Below are 19569 nucleotides of genomic sequence, written 5' to 3' on the forward strand. Positions count from 1 at the left end.
TTTAATCTATGCATTTCCATTTTTGTAAGAGCAAAAAAATGAAAATATTAAAATAATATATTTTGGGACCACATAAAAGTTACATATAAATTAGAAAAAGTGAAATCAGTAGTTAGGGCCAGAGTAATAACTTAGAGTGTGGTGTTAAACTCTATACTCATAATTATAATAGTGCGTGTCCCTTTAGTACAACTATCTTCGATTCTGACGATATGTCAAAATTAAAAAAGGTAGATTATAAAATAAGTTTGTTTTATGTTTTGCAAAAAGTATGCGATTAAACTTTAAAAATTTTTTTTTTATTAAAAAAATAGGGCCTCATTACATTTGGTTCTTTCTCACGTTGCAGATTTTCTTTAAATTTTTTTGGATTTTCTAATTGCGTTTAAATAAATATATTTAAAAATCTCCATATAAGAAAAAAATCTGATTTTTGACGACTTCCAAACATGATTTTTCTTAAAAGCCATTTGATTTATATTATAGGATATAATGGGTTATGTGAAGATACAATAAAACACTACTCTTCGACGTGCCACTACTATATTGTAACTTTATTAAGCTCTATGAAAGTAACATTACAAAAAAATTGTCAGTGTTAATGTTAAGATGAGTGAACTGTACTTTAAAAACTTACGATAAAATATTGTGTCTTACAACTGCATATCGATACAATATAATAATTTTTCGTTTGCCAGTCGAATGATTTTATATACATAAGAAAGCGATTCACAGAAAAATCCCAACAACTTTGGCTTGGTAGTGTACTATTTATAATCGAATGGTATTGTTTATTTTTATTCTACCGTATTAAAGAGGGTTAGTGACTGGACATGGTAGTTAGTTTATATGGTAATCATTTTATTTCAATAATTGAATTCTCGTGCGATATTGTCAATCACAACTTCATGTCACAAATACGGTAGTTATGTTAGTTGCTCCTACGATATGATATGTATATTAACACAGATTAATTTTGTCTCCTTTTTTATATATAATATAATTTAAATTAAAAATTACTATAATAAATATTTAAAATATTCTGGTGTTTATCCTTTATTATTCTAATTGCCCTTATTTCTCTTATTCATATTAAGGAAATTGCTAGATATTTATATGAATTATCTCCCCAACCAATCTTTTTTTATAATTTGGCTCACGATCCAGATTTTTTACATCCTCAAAACTACATTGATGGCCCTTGTGAAAATGATGATGAGCTAGTAGTTTTAGTTTCTTTTAAAATGTTATTTTTACAGTAATTTTTATGTTGGTACGTTCTTTTTTCATATACTTTTTCACAGGCTTGACATGGGATATTGGATAGGATTTTTTTGTTTTTTGGTGCTGCATGCTTAAGACATGCAAATAGTGTGTTTGTTGAATTATGTGTTTAAATCCTTAAAACAATGGTTCATTTTATAGGATAAACAATCTATAAATGGGAACTTAAAATATTTTTTTGGTTGGCAGGTTTTCTCTAAATCCTTAAAGCTCTGTGATTAAATTTATTTATAATCCTATTTACAAAATTTGAAGGATAATTATTTTGCATTAATAAATCTTTAATTTTTATTATGTTAGAATCGTGATATTATTGTTAGGATGATGTGATTAAAAATTAAGGAATCTACCAGAATTAGTAGGTTTTGAATACCACTTGGTTTTCATAGTACCATCATCAGCGCGAAGAACTTATCCAAATATTCATTTTTAGTATCCAAAAAACTATTTTATTATTCGACTTCGTTGGTAAATTGAAGCTTGAAGGGTGAAAAAAGTTTTCCAACAAATCGTTCAACTTTGGCTGTGGTCACCACATAGACATATATAAAAGGAAGGGTGTAAGTAAGTAAGTTTTTTAATTACTGTGGTGATAACGTGATTCATAACTAGATTTGCAAACACTAGACTGGCTCGGTTTTCCTATAGCTGTGCCATCTTTTTTTCAGTAAATATTAGAATATAAAAAAAAATTATTAAAACATAAAAAAATTAGCTCAGTAAACAAGGACTTGTTTATGAAATTTTAAATATATCGAAATTGTTTACCAATGATACCTACCACCAAATTATTAGGTATGCTATAGAAAGACAACATCCAACGAAAGTAAGACATAATTGGTAGGTATAGTTTTTGCCTTTACAAGAATAACAAACGAGTCTGTGAGGCTAAAATGAAATATGTAATAATGTGGCTTATCCTATAAAATTAACAATTTTTTGAAGAATTTAAACACACAACTGGAATTATACAACAAGAAAAACACAAATACTATTTACATGTCTTAAAGGATGCAGCAGATTTTAAGACTGACACGCAAGACCTGGGTAATAAAAGATAAACACGAGAATATTTTAAATATTATGCAAATAATATTTAAAATAGTAATTTTAAATTTAAATTATATTATATATATAATAGGAGTAACTAAAATAATTACTGTACGAGTATTTGTGACATAAAGTTGTGTTTTAGAATATCGCACGAAAATGGAATTAGAATAAAATCGCTACTATACTAGCCGTATAACATACTATGCCCAGACACTACTAACCTTATTTCGTTCGGTAAAATTAAAATAACCAATAACTTTCGATTTTAAATACTACAAAGGCAAGCCCAAGAATTAGATTTTAAATTGTTGTAATTGTTTTGTGACTTCTTTTCTTGTCTATATGTACTGATTCGACTGTCAAAGGAAAAATTATTATATTGTATCGGTATGCAGACACAATATTTCATGGTAAGTTTGTAACGTTATTCCCATAGAGCTTCACGAAATGAGTCAAATAGAAAATTATACATTAAATGTGCTTAGATTTTCACGTACGATCTAAAAATATAATATATCTGCGGTTGAAATTAACGAAGTTAAAATCTACTTTCGACATTCCGAAAATTTTAACACTTAAAATATTTGAGTTTTGTGTTGACTCTGCCATGTTGCCAAATTTTTAATATATTGGTGGCTATTTATAATTTTCATATTATGCATCAATCCAGTTCCCGGAAAACCAAAATGGTAAAAATATAAAATATCTTTTTAGTTCCTAGTTTTTTTAACTCCTTCAGTACAGGGTGCCCATTGGAATCTCGGAAACCGGAAGACATGAATGAACAATGAAAAACTGTTTTTAGTTTTCCGATGTCTCTTTCAATAAAGTCGGTAGAAGGTAAAAACGATTTTGACAATTTTCGATTTTTTTCGGATAACTCCGGAATTATCTGGCATTTTAAATTTTTTTAAACGTCGTTTTATTAAGCTCCAAATTACGCAACTTTGTCTCCATTTAACCGACCTCGTAACTCTTACGGTTTCCGAGATCCCAATGGTCACCCTCGAATTTGGGACACCCTGTACACCACCACCTTATACATAAAATTCTCTCCAATATTCTGCCAAATATCTTTCTAAAGTTTTAAATGAAAAAAAGCTCAATAATCTATGATAATGAATGATATCTATTTTATCTTTTTTTTGTTTAGTTTCAACAGATTGGATCTGCCTCCGTACGAAAGCTACGCTCAACTAAAAGAAAAATTAATTAAGGCCATTGAAGGTTCGCAAGGCTTCGCGGGGGTTGACTGAATGGATGATTTTTACAATTTATTGTAATTGCCTTGAGATTATTCTTTATATGATTCTGTCCACTATGACTAGCGTATTTTTTACTCTATATAGTTCTGAGTTACATAGTCAAATGCGTGAGTAATAATTAAAGACTTTATTATACATTTATTTGACTTAGAAGAGGTGGTGCTAGACGAGAATTATAAAAAATTCTAAGGAAACGACTTTCCTAAAATACATAATTAAAGTCGATATTTAATTTATATTAAGAATGAAATTTTATTATACGTCTCATGCACTTGAACTATTTTACTCTAAAATTATTTTCTTTAATAATGCCTCTTAGTTAAAAGTGAGTTTGCAAAACGTACTTTCTATATAAAAAAAAATTACCCTGTATACGACAGGGATTGACCAAACAAATTTCAACTCAGTTAAAACCGCCCTTGGAAAAGTGCAATTATAAAAACAGCTGTCGCCCTGTTATATATTTGTAACTATTTCTTCTGTCTTTTAAAGTTATATCAAAATGGTTTGCTCGTTTTGATGGTATACACTTGTAGATTGTGATACTCTATTTATAGGCTTTTTTTTAAATCTGAAATTGTGGTATATATACTTGTTATAATGTATAAAAATTTATTACGATTAGATTGTATATTTAGTCATTATTTTACTAGTAAAAACTGTTTTTATTTAGGTATTAGTTTTATTTTTTATTTATATTCTTATAGGTGTTAAGGAAAGTACTTATATGGACAGCATTTTTTAGTAATAGAAACATTATCAATTTAATCTCAAATTCTAAAACTGGTTTATTAAAATGTTCAATTTTAGTTTGTTAAGACGGAAATCAAAAAAAAATCACCAAAGTATTATTTTATTTTTAGAAACACGGCAATTTTTATTAATGTAAGTTAAAGCCGCTTGTAACGTTTTTGTATATATAAAATAAATGTAGTTTTTTCTTCTTATCACTTATTGCGCTGTTAACGGCTTATCGTATCGTTTGAAACAATGAAAATATCTATATTTTTAATATTTTACTGTATGTAGCCTATATTTAAATGTTAAACGAATATGTCTAAAGTTCTTGTTCCAGACCGGCGGAGTCTCTATAAATGGAATTTTTATTAAGAAGGTATTTTATTTAAATATTTACCCTAACTCCTATTTTACAAGGTAAGGATTTTTCGCAGAATTCTGAGCAATAGAAGGATATATACATGGTGTCCGGAATATAGGTGCAATCCTTTAAGGGGATAATAATTAAAGTATTGTGTGTAACCCTGTACTTGAATTGTTGAAGGAGTGTTTTAGCTTAGTAAAGTCAAAGCAGTGACTTAAGTTACTGCCATTCCTAAATTTTATTGTATATTTTTTTAACATTCATTGCTGGCATGACCCCTCTCCTCCACTAAGTACTGCACTCTTTGTATTGGCCATCCTTTTATATGTTGGCCTTGAGTGTGAAAATATTGGTGGCAAGTCCATAATTTTCAAGAAAGGTGACGATTATTACGATCAGTATCTTAATGTGTGGTCTGGCGCACTGATGTAGAGCTGAAGAACAGAGAATTAATAGAAAAGATCAAAATACTTGCTATTTACTACAGGTAATGAACTCGGCACAGGACTTTCGTAAAAAAAATTAGAATAAAGTGATGTACGTAAATTGTGTACTAATTTATTTCTGATATTAACATCTTCAAATTCTTATAATACCTTGAAAACTCTTTTTTACGCCCGATTTAATATTACCAAGATTCATAAAACAACAAACTATAATACTAAATAAATTTATTTAGGATTACTACAAATTAAATAGATCCCAATGCAAATCACTATTGGAACCTTCTATAATTTGGGCCTCACCCTCCGATCTTATAGAAGACGAGTCTTGGGATGCTGGTGAATCATCAAATTTAATTAGGTCACTAGACACTTTGTATACAATGTCCTGATTATCTGCTATATTGCTATTACTTATCAGCTTACCACTATTTAATCTTAATTTAGGAACACTTCTGCTAGATAAATTCCTGTTATTAATCACATAGTTACTGTCTAGCAATCTCTGCTCAAACCTGGCATACTCGTCAATTGTGTCTCCTCTACCTAACTCTGGGATTTTATGTTCTTCCACCACTCTAGATCTATTAGTAAGATAATCATCAGACAATAGTAGATTATCAGTCATATTCTGTCCAGACACCGTTGTACCTACGTCAACCAGTAAATTGTGATATTTTCCAGAATCATCTTTTTCAGGAGTCAAATCGTAATCGCCCTGCAGTAGTTTTAAATCGTTGAACTGCGTGTAGGCTCTTCTAGTAAGCTCCAGGATATGTTCCAAAGTATGATTGACGTGAATCGAGTGAAGACTGGTGTTATATTGAACGCCTTCATCAATACTTTGATAGTCCGGTGGATTTTCCACAGTAAACGTGTTATGGCTCTTTTCACTCACTGGCGGGGAAGCAAGACGATTTTCTTGTTTACCTTCAGGGAATATGATCAGTTTTGGTTCTGTTTCTAGTAGCGGCTTATAAACGTACAGTGGACCCTTGACCATAACGTAGTCTTCTTCTCGTATTTTATTATGTAGGATTATTTTAAGGGGGCTTTCTGGAGATGCATATTTCGCGTTAGACTTATCTGAAGATGGGCTATGGGAAAGTGTAGTACTTTTTAGTTTTTTCTTAATTTTATCTGCCTTTGGTGTCTCTATAACTGCACTATCTTTAGGTGAGGTACATAGTTTTTCTTCAGTTTTCAGGGGACAAAAATTTTCTTCTAACTCCTTATAGATATTTTTTGGATCCTCAGTACTACTTGTCGAAGATTTGGCAGTCAATATTTTACTTTTTGTATTGCTATCTTGACTCTGTGGTATTTCTACTATGACATCATCACACTTTGTAGGCACAAAATTCGATTTTTCACCTTCCAAAAGTTCCACTTGCCGTGCCGTGGAGTTTTTGGAAGATAAAATTTCATCAGAGCTATTTGCTTCTTGATTCAACTCCAAAGGAGGCACTAGGGTTGGATCATTATTTTCTTCAGGTTTAACCTCTAAGTCTACTTGGGAATGTTTACTGTTCACCGATATTCCCTCTTGAATTTTCTCAGATTCGACGCTTGAACTGCACTTTTCAAACTCTGACTCGTATTTTTCTGACACTGTCATGCTACTGACTGCCTCTTTTTCCGAAGTTTCTAAGTCAGTTTTGCTGTCTGCAGCTGCTGTTGCTGACGCTATCTGCTCCAACTGCTCGGGATATTTAGTAATTTCTAAATTTGCTGAATCTTTTATCACTTGCAGTGAAACAGCATCGGTTGCTGAAGGTGCTGACTCTATAAAGTCAGGGGTTTTTGTAGTTCCTGGAAAAATAAAGTTTAATAAGAGTTTTTATTGAAATACGTACAAGGTATTGTAAAAATCAAATTGCCGGCAACTAATTAAAAAAATTGTACGTAACTACAGATTCCATTTTATATGATTTATTTTAATTGTGAATTATATATTTATTTTGGAAATATAATTAATACGCATATTTCATATTTTTACCTAGCCAAATACCTACTTCAAATAGTATAGATAGATCTATAATATTTAATATACAGATCGTGTTTTCGTTCGTTACTTATAGGAAACCGCATAGAGGCGAAATTTTGCAACGTCACGCGTGTACGAGTGCCTGCGACAGAGCACCGCCCCGGCCGACTCGAGGACGGGATTAGTAAACATCTGACTTTCGTGAGAGCTGCGTCGTTTGGCGACAAAATGTCCCAAAATATTACGCGAAAATCCAGGCATTTTTAAAATATTTATTATAATGCGGGTTTTACAGACATGACAATGCGTAAAACTCGCATAGAATTGTAATCTTAAAATGTTTAATATGCTGTGTTTTGCATAATGAAAATTAAAGCGTTATTCTAATAAAAAATAAAATATCAACTCTGATAAAAATATAATAAAAAATCAGAAATAAAACTCTAATAAACAAACTCAACAACATATCATTTTTTAAATAAAAGGCTCAAATAAACCGCCTTCTTTCGCTAAACAAAAACTTAACATATCGTAAAAGCTATTTCGCACCTCCAAAAGAGTTTCAGGTAAAATGGAATTGGCACCTTCGACAATTTTATTTCGCAACTCCTCTAAATTTGTTGGCCTACTATATTCATGCTTGTAAATGGTCTGCTTAAGGTAACCCCACAGATAAAAGTCATTTGGAGACAAATCTGGAGATCTAGGAGGCCATTTAATATCGCCAGTCCCACTAATAAGGCGGTTAGGGAAAGTATTTGTTAAAAATTCTTTTACCTTAGCCGCGTTATGAGCAGGACAGCCATCTTGCTGAAAATAAACCGATCGCAGGTCTACATCAGGTAGGATTTGAATGGCAGGAAGAACTTGGTTTTGCAGCAACTCAAGGTACTTTTGGGCGTTTAAAGTTCCATTAATAAAAAATGGCCCTATAACATTGTCGCCCAAAATACCTGCCCAAACATTCAATTTCTGAGGATACTGGGTACGAAACTGAAAACTTCTGTGCTCGTTTTCCTGAGACCAATCCTTCCAAAACAATGGAAGGATTGTGTTTGCCATGTAATGGAAAAGAAAATTCATCAGAAAACAAAATATTTTTTAAAAAATATTCGTTTTCATTTGCCTTTTCCATCATGGTTTCACAAAATTCCATTCTTCGCCACTGGTCTTCAGGAAATATTTCCTGAGTTTTTGAATACTTGAAACATTTGTACTCATATTTTTTCCAGATACGAGCAACAGTTTTATTGCTCATTCCCAGTTCCTCTCCAACACTTCTAGTGGACCGTGTCGAATCAAGTTCTAGGGTACTGCAAACCATTTCTTCCCGCCGTTTTATATCCTGGACCACTTCAACAGGTGATTCTTGACGTTTTGTGTGGCATTTTTTACAGTCTTGAAGACAAAAAGATGTCTCAAAATTTGTAACCACATTTAAAACCGTTTTTGCACAAGTAATCGGTCTATTCTCAAATGTCACTGAAAACAAATCTCTACATTGTACTGCCGAATTGCCTCCATAAAACCATTTAATTAGTTAAACTCTTTCGGAAGGGGTATAAACAGCCATAGTGAAAAAAACACGAAAATAACGCTCAAAAAATTGTTGTCCATTATTTTGGGTAATACGTACGATAACACGATCTGTATAGATATAGAATATTTAAATATTCTTGAAATGTTTTCTTACAAAATGTTGAAAGCTGATATTAATAAGTATACCAGGAATTTAGTTGTATGAATATGTATATTTTATACCTATTTAACCAACCCATAATTGGATAAAACTTAAATAAATAGTTTAGAAACTACACCAGATGGGGAATAATAATAAAGCAGAAAGTTTACTTACAAGTGTAAAAAACTTTTTTTTTTACACAATTTTTTAGGGAATAGCGAATACTTGATTTTAATATAAAATAGGAAACAGTAGTAAAACAATTTGTCATTGCAGTGAATTTTCCAGGAATATTCAAATTGCTACAAATTGTGTAACTATTCCTAGAATGCGCACAGATATTTTAGAAGGTTCGTTAAATTCTACGTGAACCTTTAGTGAATATTCATAGAATAAATTTTAATATTATGGTGGAAAACATTAGTCCGAAAATCTAATTTAAAAAATATCAACTTTAATTTTTCTTGAAATCGAAAAAAAATTTCTAGAGAACAAAAATGAAATTGCAATAAAATTACCTTCTTTTATTGTTTTTTGTTCCTTTAGTTCCTTAACAAATGTCTCAAAATCAATGGGTCCTTTATCATAATTAATGTCTCGTTTTGGACTTTGTATCACTGCATTTGAAGTGATTGGGGTGCAAGATGAAACTGACTCGGTACACTCTGTTACTCTACCTAAAAGTATTTTTGTTAATACTTACTACTACTGTCTATTAATAGCTATTCTCGCTTACTTAAGCTTAATTTTTCTAATAGTTTGATCAAACTGGGGCTAATAGAACTGCTGTCCCTAATACTCTTGTCACTTAAAGTATGGAATTCCTCAAAAGCATTGTGAAGGTGATTAAACGACGAAGCTCTTAAGGTGGAACATTCCCGGCAATTTTTGAATGACTCGTTATTAAAGACGTGTCGGTGTTTTCGTGGGGTGGTTTGGAGTGTCATTTGCATAGGCGCCAGGGAAGTATCTGGAGTTTCATAGTCTTTGCAGTCAATGTTAAGCTCTTTACAGAGATTGTTTATGTGCTGATACATTTTTCTCTAAAAATGATATTTTGTATATGTTTTAGTACATTGTACATAGAAGTTGCGAAGAGGAAAGAAAGAAATTATGTTTTTCATTTTATTTCAATGGCGGAGTCAATTTACAAAAAATATTTCTTTTAAATACGATAATATAAATTTTAGATTAAAAATACCTTAGGTTGCCTACAAAAGGATCAAGATCAAACTTATAATATTATAGGTTCTCATCCGAGAAAAAAACCGTAATTTGCATGATGAAATGGTACATGAAACATGGTTGGACATCTATAGTTGCTAAATGAAATCCACGACAAAAAAGCAGGAGAATAGTAAATGCCATTTAAAATTGTGTAAACAATAACAAATTAAATACTACTATTCTTTCTCTAAGGCTAACAATATTAAACCTCGCATTAACTATACTGTACCTAACATGAAGAAATGTTGTTGAAGAATTTTCAAGTTGTAGAAGCGAGGCCATACCATACTGAGGCGTATTTAAGTTAAGACTGAGCCAATAAGAAGTAATTTTTAAAGGGCAAAATACAGACAACTTACTAGAATGGCGCAAAACAAACCCAAGGTTTCCATAGTTGGCAACTTCATTATAATGTTGTACAAATGACAATTTACATCCAATAAAATATAATTCCCTCACGGCAATGTATGACAGTGAATGAAATCATTAATAGAGTAGTGATTTTTATATAAATTTGAGGAACTGCCAAATGAAATCCTTCAACATTTTTTGACGTTCAGTTCCAAACCATTTGATCTCGAGATAATACCATCCAGATTTTTCTGCAATAAGAGTTAAGCATCAAATGGAGACTCTTGAACTTAACAGATTCTAAGGTCGTTAGCAAACAATACAAAATGGAGTCGTGGGTGGCACTGCTTATATCGTTGGTAAAAAGGTTGAATAAAATGGAACCAGTGTGTGGACTTGATAGTAAAGTGCTGATAAATTACTCTGTCGAATGTAAGATATTCCGACAAATCAGTGTAAACACTGTCCACCCGACAATATTTCTCAAAGGTAAGGTCGCAAAGTAATTCAAGAACCGCCCTTGCTGAGTACTTTGAAAGGTTTCAACATTTATTTGCTTTTAAAAAAGCAGAAATTTCATCTAGACAGCGAAATTATAAAAACACTTAAATGAAATTATTAAAATTTAAAAAAACACCCAAGTAGCATAAATAAAAAAACAAGACGTTGACAATCTAAGTAATAGTGAAGACTATTTATTATTTTTGGAGAAAAAAAAATAAATAAATAAAAGATTTTTATTGACATAAACTCAAGCTCTGGTGTGTATGACTTGTGCTAATTTTAAACAGTTGTAAGTACGATTTATATTAATTTTAAAATCTCTTGTCTTTTTTGTTTCTTGTTTATTTGTTTACGACCAATTTCTTTTAGTATCCTACTGATGATGTACACTGCTGTGTCCAAAACATGGTAATTTTAAACTATACAGGGTGTCCCGAAAGTAATGGTACATAGAACAACAGTAGTTCCTTACTAAAATTTTGTTAACAGTTTTTGGTAGAGGGCGCTCGTTGTGTTAGTTTTTACTTTTTTAAAACCCCTACCTTTTTTGCAGCTCCGTATATTGGTTTGAAAAGTAACAAAAAATAATTTCCTTTTTTAATATTACATAAAAATTGTATAACTTATTAAAGTCGCTAGGAGCAACCATTTTCGAAATAATCGCACTTTTAGGTTGTCATAATATGTGAATGACTTAAATTTATTACATTTTTAGCAATACAATCCTAAATAAAATAAAATAAATACCTAAGATTATTGATATTTATGTGAAATTAGAATAGTTACTAAATAAAAAAATATATATTACGACTTTTTTGTTAATTCTTATATCATAATCAAAATAAATGAGATTTATTTATTTATTTTTATATTTTATTTTTAAACAAATATACCAAAAACAATAATAAACAAAGAAACATACAAATAACGCTACTATAACAACTGTTTAAAATGTCCTCCATTAATTTCAATGCATTTTATAATACGTTTAATAAATGACTGCCGTATTTTAAAAAGAAAATCCTCATTATTTTTTAACATATTTACAGAATTTACATTTAGTTCATTTAGATTATTTATAGGATTATCATAAACAATTTATTTCAAATATCCCCAAATACAGAAGTCCATGGGGTTTAAGTTTGGACTACGCGCAGGCCAAAGCAAATGTCCTCCACGGCCAATCCAACATTCGGGATATATCTTCTAAAAGTCCATTTTGTAAGAAATTTAAGTACGAGTCTCCGTTCAAATTTGGTGGTAGTTCATGAAAGCCTATTATATGGTTTCCAATAATACCACACCAAATGTTAACTTTAAATTTATGCTGGAAATGACGACTGGCAACTAAATGGGGATTTTCACATAAGAGCATTTCTCAAGTTAAATACGCCGCGTCTAGTAAATGTAGCTTCGTCTGTGAATAACACTCTGCTACTAAGCATTGGATCTGCGTTTTGCATATATTTAAACTGAGGACAAAACTGCATTCTGGCTGGCAAATCTGGTGGGATTAAACACTGAATTGGTGTAATGTGTATGTATAGAGGCCTTCTTTCTGAAGTACTTTACTAACACATGATTTGTTTACCCATAGCTGCCGCTATTCGCTTAGTACTTAACCTGGGGTTTTCTGCTACGCGGACTAAAATTTCTTTTTCCTGTTCTTGGGAAATATTTTTTGGTTGCTCCTAGCGACTTTAATAAGGTATACATTTTTATGTAAAATTAAAAAAGGAATTTATTTTGATACTTTTTAAACCGACATACAGGGCTGAAAAAAAGAGAGGGGTTCTAAAAAAGTATACACTAACGCAACGAGCGCCCTCTACCAAAAACACGAAAACTGTATACGAAATTTTATTTTTCTTTTTAAAAGACTCGTAAGTTTTATATTTTATGTCATTATATCAATTGGTTCAGGACCTATGAGAAAAAAATGTAAAATCAAATAATACGTTGACATCCTGTATTTCAGTTGCTATTAAAGTTAGGATAAGGCAAGTTGACCCCAATCACATTATTTTGACGTAAGGAATCTACTGTTGTTCTATGTCCCATTACTTTCGGGACATCCTGTATGTAAAATAAACAAGTGGAGGGAGATTGTGTGTTTTTCAATTTACCTTAATCTAAGTAATGGCTATAATATGAACGTTGTATTGATGACTATAATCATGAATTACTTCTATGCAAAATACTTAAATTAGATTGAACTAAGAAAACTTACTTTTAATTGAGCATTAATTATTACTTTTCCTGTGTATGAAAATTAATCCTATGCCAGAATGTCTTATTTCATATTTGTTTTTGTGTATCTTTTAGAGTTGCGAGGATAATCCCATAGAGATCGAAACGTCGACCCAAAGTTTTATAAAAATCAATATTTTTTACCTACATCCAACAAAAAAACTAACCAAGTTTTTAAATCCATAATTGAAAACTAACCTCCCAATCCCCTCCCTTTCCCTCTCTCACCCCCCAACTTTTGGTTGACCAAAATAATACAGCTGAAGTTCTGTTTTGGTAAAATAAACGTCAAGTGAATATACCTTTGTACAACAAGGAAGTGCGTATCTTAATCTTTCTTACATATTGAAACCAATATGTAATGTCTAACAAATCAAATCACCAGAGGTATACAAATTTATCAGTCATAATAGAGAAATCATATTTCAACTGAAGGGAAATTCAAAAAAAAGTTTTACACTAAATATTGGTAATTACCTGATTAAGCCTATTTTTGTTTAAGTCTACATGAGATTTAAAAATCTTCTTAATATCACTATTAGAGTAGAAGTCTTGAGAGATAATATCCTCAGTGATTCTCAATAAGAAAAGAAGATATTCATGCTCTTCACTAAAAAATGAATAATAAATGATAAAATAAATCTAAAGGTATATACAATAGATAATAGCAATTACAAATTTACCTGTCTGGTAACACACAAGTCTTATTATTCTTAGACTCAGCTTGTGTAGACACTTCATCACTGTATAATCTGTCAGCAGCATCACTCTCAGCTATATTCCCAATAGGGGATGCAGAACTTACAGTTTGTCGGCTACTATTGGGTTCAGAGCCCCTTCTACTAACCGGTACACTGTTTTGGGGCTCCTGGATAGATTGACTTGCGCTGCGATCCCTTCTGTTTCTTAATGGGCGTTTCTTTTGAAGGAACCTTAGCATATTATCGGCGTCGTTATGAGGAGTTATATCACTTAACCCCGTCGTACGCTAAAACAGTTTTTTTTTCATTATCGTATACATGCTCCTTAATACAATAAGCAAGCAATGGGCATGGATATAAGCTTTCTATATTATCCAACAAATGAGATATTTGTTTGAGACTTATGATCTGGGCATCCAATTAATATATTTGCAAAATAATTTTTCCATTTTTGATGTTTAAAACCACTGTTTTGGATTACTGTCATTCCTGAAGATGATAATATTATGGCCAACGTATAGAATATAGCAAGCTAAAAAAAAATAAAGACTTTTTCTTTTAAAATTCTTATATTATATTATAAGACTTATTTAGTTGATATGAACTTTATAGGAAAGAAAAACATAGATATCAATTAAATATGACACTGATGAGAACATGGGCTCTACAGAAAGACACACATTTCATATGAACTACAGCTCCAATGGTTTTCTTAAACATTTTATATAAAAACAATTTATACATAAACATAGATACAATCTAGAAAAAATACTAACTTTTAATTATCTTTCTTTATTTATTTCTTTATTTATAATTAACTTTTACTTTTAATTAGTTTTAATTCTAATTTTAGTATCATTTCTTTAAGAAAACTAGTTTTTTAATCAAAGAGTACTTATTTTGTAATAGAAAAAAGGGTTGCTAAAAATCAAATGCTTCCATAAGGATTAAGCGATTAACGCAAAAATTCAAGTATTATTATTAAACATTTAATAAGAGATATTAAGAAAAGATTAAAGGTAAAAGTTTTTAGTTTTTTCGGATCAAAGAAATTACTACAAGGAAAAGAAACTGAAACCTACTTTGATTATGAAGAAATAACAATGTATGGAGGAAATGTAAGATCATGTGATTACAATTTAGTGGAAAAAACATAATTTTTAAAAAATACACCAACAGCCTCAGTTAAAGGAAAAAACACCTTCAAATCTAATTTAACATAATCTTTTGCAAATTAGAGCTTGTGGCTCAACTTTGGGACTTTAAATTCAATATTTATGAGAAGGATAAACATTTCTAAGCCACCCGCATTAATAATGATTGACTCTAACATACCTCAGACACAGCTTTTGATTGACTTTGAGGTGTAGACCTTCTGGTCACAGGTCTAGATGTGCTGTTCTTTGATCCAATGCAGATTTCACTACGTGCGACTGAATTTAAACAATTGTGTTTTTTAACTGAGCCTCTTTTCTTTTGAATGGTGCTGCCTTGGTTCCCAGTATTATAAACTCTCCTAAAAATAAATATATAGATTTAGTACTAACCTTATATTAGAATTAAGTTTTATTTGACTTTTATATAGCTTTGGCAACAACATTTCGTAAGGAATCTGTAAAATGTGTATGCACATTACCTCAAATGTTCATTTGTTGTCCCCTTCATAGATTTACTAAGGTTTAAACTGCTTGTGGCCATGGGGGATTTAATCAAACTATCTGGAAGTGAAGTGTCAACAACTGATTTAACATTTCTAAGTAGTCTAAAGTGATTTCTCATATGAAAATATACGTTTATGTCATTGAAATATGTTAGAGACATTTTTAAAACAAAGCAGTAGGGAATGATCTGCCCTTATTCCATATTAAACATTTGTTCAATCACAACAAACCTTCCGCGCTCTTAGGCGCTTGCGTTAAAAATGTACTTTTGATATATGTAAGAATAAGCAATAAAATAAAGATATATTTAAGGCCGAAAATACTTACCAAAAAGTTTTTTAATTGTAAAATTGTTAAGAATAGAGTTTTCGGATTAATTTTTTAATATTTCCGCCAAATTTCAAAATTTAAATATGACATTTCTGTCATTTGTGATAGTTGAATTAGAGAGAAATTTATGGGTTATTAGCCTTTGCAACGTAGCATCACTAGCTAAGCCCACAATGCCCACTTTTCACAATGGCGTATTTTAAGATTACAAATTAAAAACTAAAGCTGTGTCCCCACATAAGGCAATTTAGATCATTTGATTAAGTCTGTAAAGAAAATCTTTAGATATTAAAAAATTAAGGGTATTTCATTCCTTATTTTAAAAAGAGCTTTGGGATCATTTTTTTAAATATATCCAACATCAAATTCCATCAACATCAACAATTAATAGAAATAAAAGAGAGAACATTCAAACATAAACATGGAATGGTACTAACGTCTTCCCTTTTTAAATTTATTTTACGTCTTTTTATATTTATAGTGGTGTGTTATTTGTAATCCTAAATGTTGTGCTAATTTGTGACAATATTTTTCCCACTACGAATTCGTTGAATTCTTAATCGTTTGTAGCTCATGAGCTATAAAAATTAAATATCAATTAACTCTCTACAATATTCCAAAATTTAAAGTAAATATGCTCCAATATTAATGTAAAGCGCTCTGATAAGCTAATAATAAACATTTTACTCCGAATATATATGGTTGGATTATTTCGTATTAATAGAAATGATAGGTTTACAGATTAATAAGAGTCAAAAGATTACAGATGAAATATGTCGTTTGTTAATTTTATTTGTTGGAATAATCTATAATTATAAGGTTTATGGGTAACAAACACTTTTATATCATGCTACTTACATGGATATCTTGGTCCCAGAATATTCTAGATCTGAATGAAAGTCATCAAGCCTCTTAATCAAAGACCAACAGCAGAACAAATTGTAGGTTTTACATCCTCTAAATGGCTTGAAGCTTGTTAGTGTTATAGCTTGAAGGGAAAATTAAACCTATATATTTAAATGAGTATAAAATAATAAGCACATATACATATGTATATGTATGTGTATATTTTTATTTGGTGTTGTGACTATAACGATTATTTATCACCATACAGCATTGTCATTACAGATAGAGTGATAGTAGGTCTCACAGGTGCCAAGTACGTACTTAATCAATAATCGTACTAGTGCTGGCCTGCAAACTAAGAGCATCGTGTGCTAAAAAATGCAATAACAATGAGTTTGATAAGGATTACCCTTTAATCTTTAATCTTAGAGAAAAAATCTTTATAACGAATTAATAATGAATTAAAGAAAATCTCGTTAATTATTGAACAGATCTCCTTTTATAATACCTTCCTCAAAAAGAAATGGCAATACTTGGATAAATGTCCAGTTATATTATATTTAATAGAAGGTTCCACAACTTAATTTAGTATTGACTTTATTTATTGAAGAGGAAAAAAATGGTTTATCAAGAAAAATTAAGTCTAATTGAGGTATTGACTATGGTCTTAAACCTTTTAAATGAAGAACAAAACTGATTATGTACTTTATGTTTAGTACACTAAATTAGCTAGAATATAGCCTCTCTCATTAAAGAGGGTCAGATTTTACGTGACTTTTATTGAGAATTTCTTAATGGTTTTAACAGTCCTTCTGTCTTCCTTATCCATTAAACCTCTTAATTAGAGATTATAAATCCGTTTTTTTTTTAGTATCTAAAACATTTATTTGGTTCCAATCTAAATGATAACAAAGCAGCTATTTTTACAGAGGATGCATTCATCATGACAAATCATGACAATTTCTCTATCTTACATCTTTGCCGATTGTACATGGAGGAAGAGATCATAGAGGGGCTTTGTACAGGAGTGTGTTTTTGTGAGTTTTTTCTCCTCAAAAGACCTTCAAGGAAGAAAATAATGAGATTTATTCTCAAATTAATAACATGAATGGTTACTTGACAAAAAGTTACTAATTGAATTGAATTGAATTGACGAAACAGTGGGCTGCCAAGGCAGTTGTGCATATAGGTCTCCTGATGAACCCGTCATGCCCCACCGGGGGTTACCAGAGCCCAACGGCCTTAGAGAAACCTATAAGGCTCTCTGGTCTGAAGGACTTAAAGTCGCTCGGTACACTGAAAGTGTTACCCAAGTATTTGAACCTGGCGCGCGTGAGTGCTGGGCACTCCCCGACTACATGGTCAACGGTTTCATCCTCCTCACAGCACCATCGGCATTCCGGGTTGTCCGCAATACCGATAGTATGGAGATGGCTTCTTAAGTGCCAGTGACCGGTTAAAAGACCTGTCACTAGCCGAATTTCGCGTCTTTTTAGGCGTAGTAGATTTTTGGTGAGAAAGGCAGAGGGCCCACCTATGTGCGCTTTGGCCTGTCTCATACCAGGGGACTCAGTCCATCTTCGGTGGGTCTGCTGGACAAGTGGACCCACCGAAGATGGACTGAGTCACTGACTTCATTGATGCGACCGCAACGCATTTGGCGATACCAACTATGGGTTCCGGCCCCATCGGCACATTCGCGGATCCCAGTCTGGCAGGAGAGTCCGCTTGTTCATTACCTGCATGACCTGCATGGCCAGGTATCCAGACGAGCTGGACCCTGCATCCAACCTGTACCAGTTTTTTCAGGACTTTTATGCACTCTAGTACAAGCTTGGAGCTTACCTTTGCGGCCGTGATAGCCTTAATGGCAGCTCTGCTGTCCGAGCATATTGATACGACTGTATTGCGGTGTCCGCAGCTTAGGATTTTCTGTCCGCATTTTAATACAGCGAATACTTCGGCCTGGAAGACAGTGGCGTGCTCCCCCAGCGAGTATGCCCTACTGGTATGTGGGATCCCACCAATAAGCCCTGATCCAGCTCTGTTATTCATTCTGGAGCCATCTGTGTACCAGATGGTCCCCCTGTTTAGCAATGCAGGTCTGTTGGAATGCTGCCACTCCTCTCTGCCTGCAATATGCGTCACGAATCCCTCGCAGTCCACAGTCACTGGAGCCATGCAGTCACTGCCCATCAGAAGGAGAGGACATTCCTGTATGGCCCGTGACCAAATTTTTGCGTGACCGGTCTCGCCAGCACGTAGTTCGCCGAGGACGTATAGCCTGTACGTAGTCCTCATTGCCTCGAATTGCACAACGAGGTCCAGAGGCGGAAGGCTCAGCAGAGTCTCAAGCGCTCTAGTTGGCGCCGTCCGCATGGAACCCGTTATGCTGAGACATGCAAGACGTTGGACTCTGTCCAGTTGTGCGCGAATTTTCGCTTTCTCAGTACATGGCCACCAAACGATAGCCCCGTATGTGAGAAGAGGTCTCACAATGCGCGAGTAGATCCAGTGGAGGATCTTAGGAGACAGACCCCAGGTATTGCCGAAAGCCCGCCTGCAGGCCCATAGCGCGCAGGTGGCCTTCTTCATTCTGGTGTCTGCATGATCGTGCCAGGAGAGTTTGGGATCCAACTTGATTCCCAGAAATCGAACTGTCCTGGAGTAATGCAGCTGCACGCCACCTAGAGATATAACAGGGGGCGTGCCAGAGTTACGTCTCCTCGTGAATAGTAGGAGCTCTGCTTTTTTGGGGTTAATCCTGAGACCTCCCGAGAGGCACCATGTGTCCACCATACGCAGGGCTCTCATCATAGGGCCCCGCATTGAGACGGCGTCTTTCCCTGGGCAAAGGATTACCAGATCATCAGCGTAGGCCTGT

The 19569-nt window shown here is 32.7% G+C and overlaps 2 protein-coding genes across 5 annotated transcripts in view; one reads left to right on the forward strand and one right to left on the reverse strand.

Annotated features, from left to right (window-relative positions):
• The window catches only part of LOC126734922 (E3 ubiquitin-protein ligase Nedd-4), a 43670-nt gene extending 39396 nt beyond the window's left edge, over positions 1-4274 (forward strand). For all 4 annotated transcript variants that reach the window (XM_050438756.1, XM_050438757.1, XM_050438759.1 and 1 more), the window contains one exon: positions 3491-4274. In XM_050438756.1, the coding sequence (XP_050294713.1) occupies positions 3491-3593 (103 nt within the window). In that variant the 3' untranslated portion in view covers positions 3594-4274. The remainder of the gene's footprint in view (positions 1-3490) is intronic.
• A 1084-nt stretch (positions 4275-5358) lies between these two features.
• On the reverse strand, positions 5359-15975 carry LOC126735552 (uncharacterized). Its single transcript, XM_050439587.1, has 8 exons — positions 15837-15975; positions 15485-15566; positions 15184-15364; positions 13831-14135; positions 13625-13757; positions 9552-9858; positions 9334-9492; positions 5359-6959 (listed from the first exon to the last, which is right to left on the reverse strand). Exons 2-8 carry the CDS (start codon positions 15544-15546, stop codon positions 5389-5391), a joined length of 2718 nt encoding a protein of 905 aa, XP_050295544.1. The 5' UTR covers positions 15547-15566; positions 15837-15975; the 3' UTR covers positions 5359-5388.
• Positions 15976-19569: the final 3594 nt, after the last annotated feature.

The sequence above is a fragment of the Anthonomus grandis genome, chromosome 4, assembly GCF_022605725.1.
Source record: "Anthonomus grandis grandis chromosome 4, icAntGran1.3, whole genome shotgun sequence".
Taxonomy (NCBI): Eukaryota; Metazoa; Arthropoda; class Insecta; order Coleoptera; family Curculionidae; genus Anthonomus; species Anthonomus grandis.

Excerpts from the sequence above, each read along its gene's own strand:
- LOC126735552 (XM_050439587.1), bottom strand. The coding sequence starts at position 15,546 with ATGGCCACAAGCAGTTTAAACCTTAGTAAATCTATGAAGGGGACAACA. Across the intron at positions 13,758-13,830 it reads ACTTGTGTGTTACCAGACAG|TGAAGAGCATGAATATCTTC; the intron begins GTAAATTTGTAA and ends TTCATTTTTTAG. Across the intron at positions 6,960-9,333 it reads ACAAAAAACAATAAAAGAAG|GAACTACAAAAACCCCTGAC; the intron begins GTAATTTTATTG and ends TTATTTTTCCAG.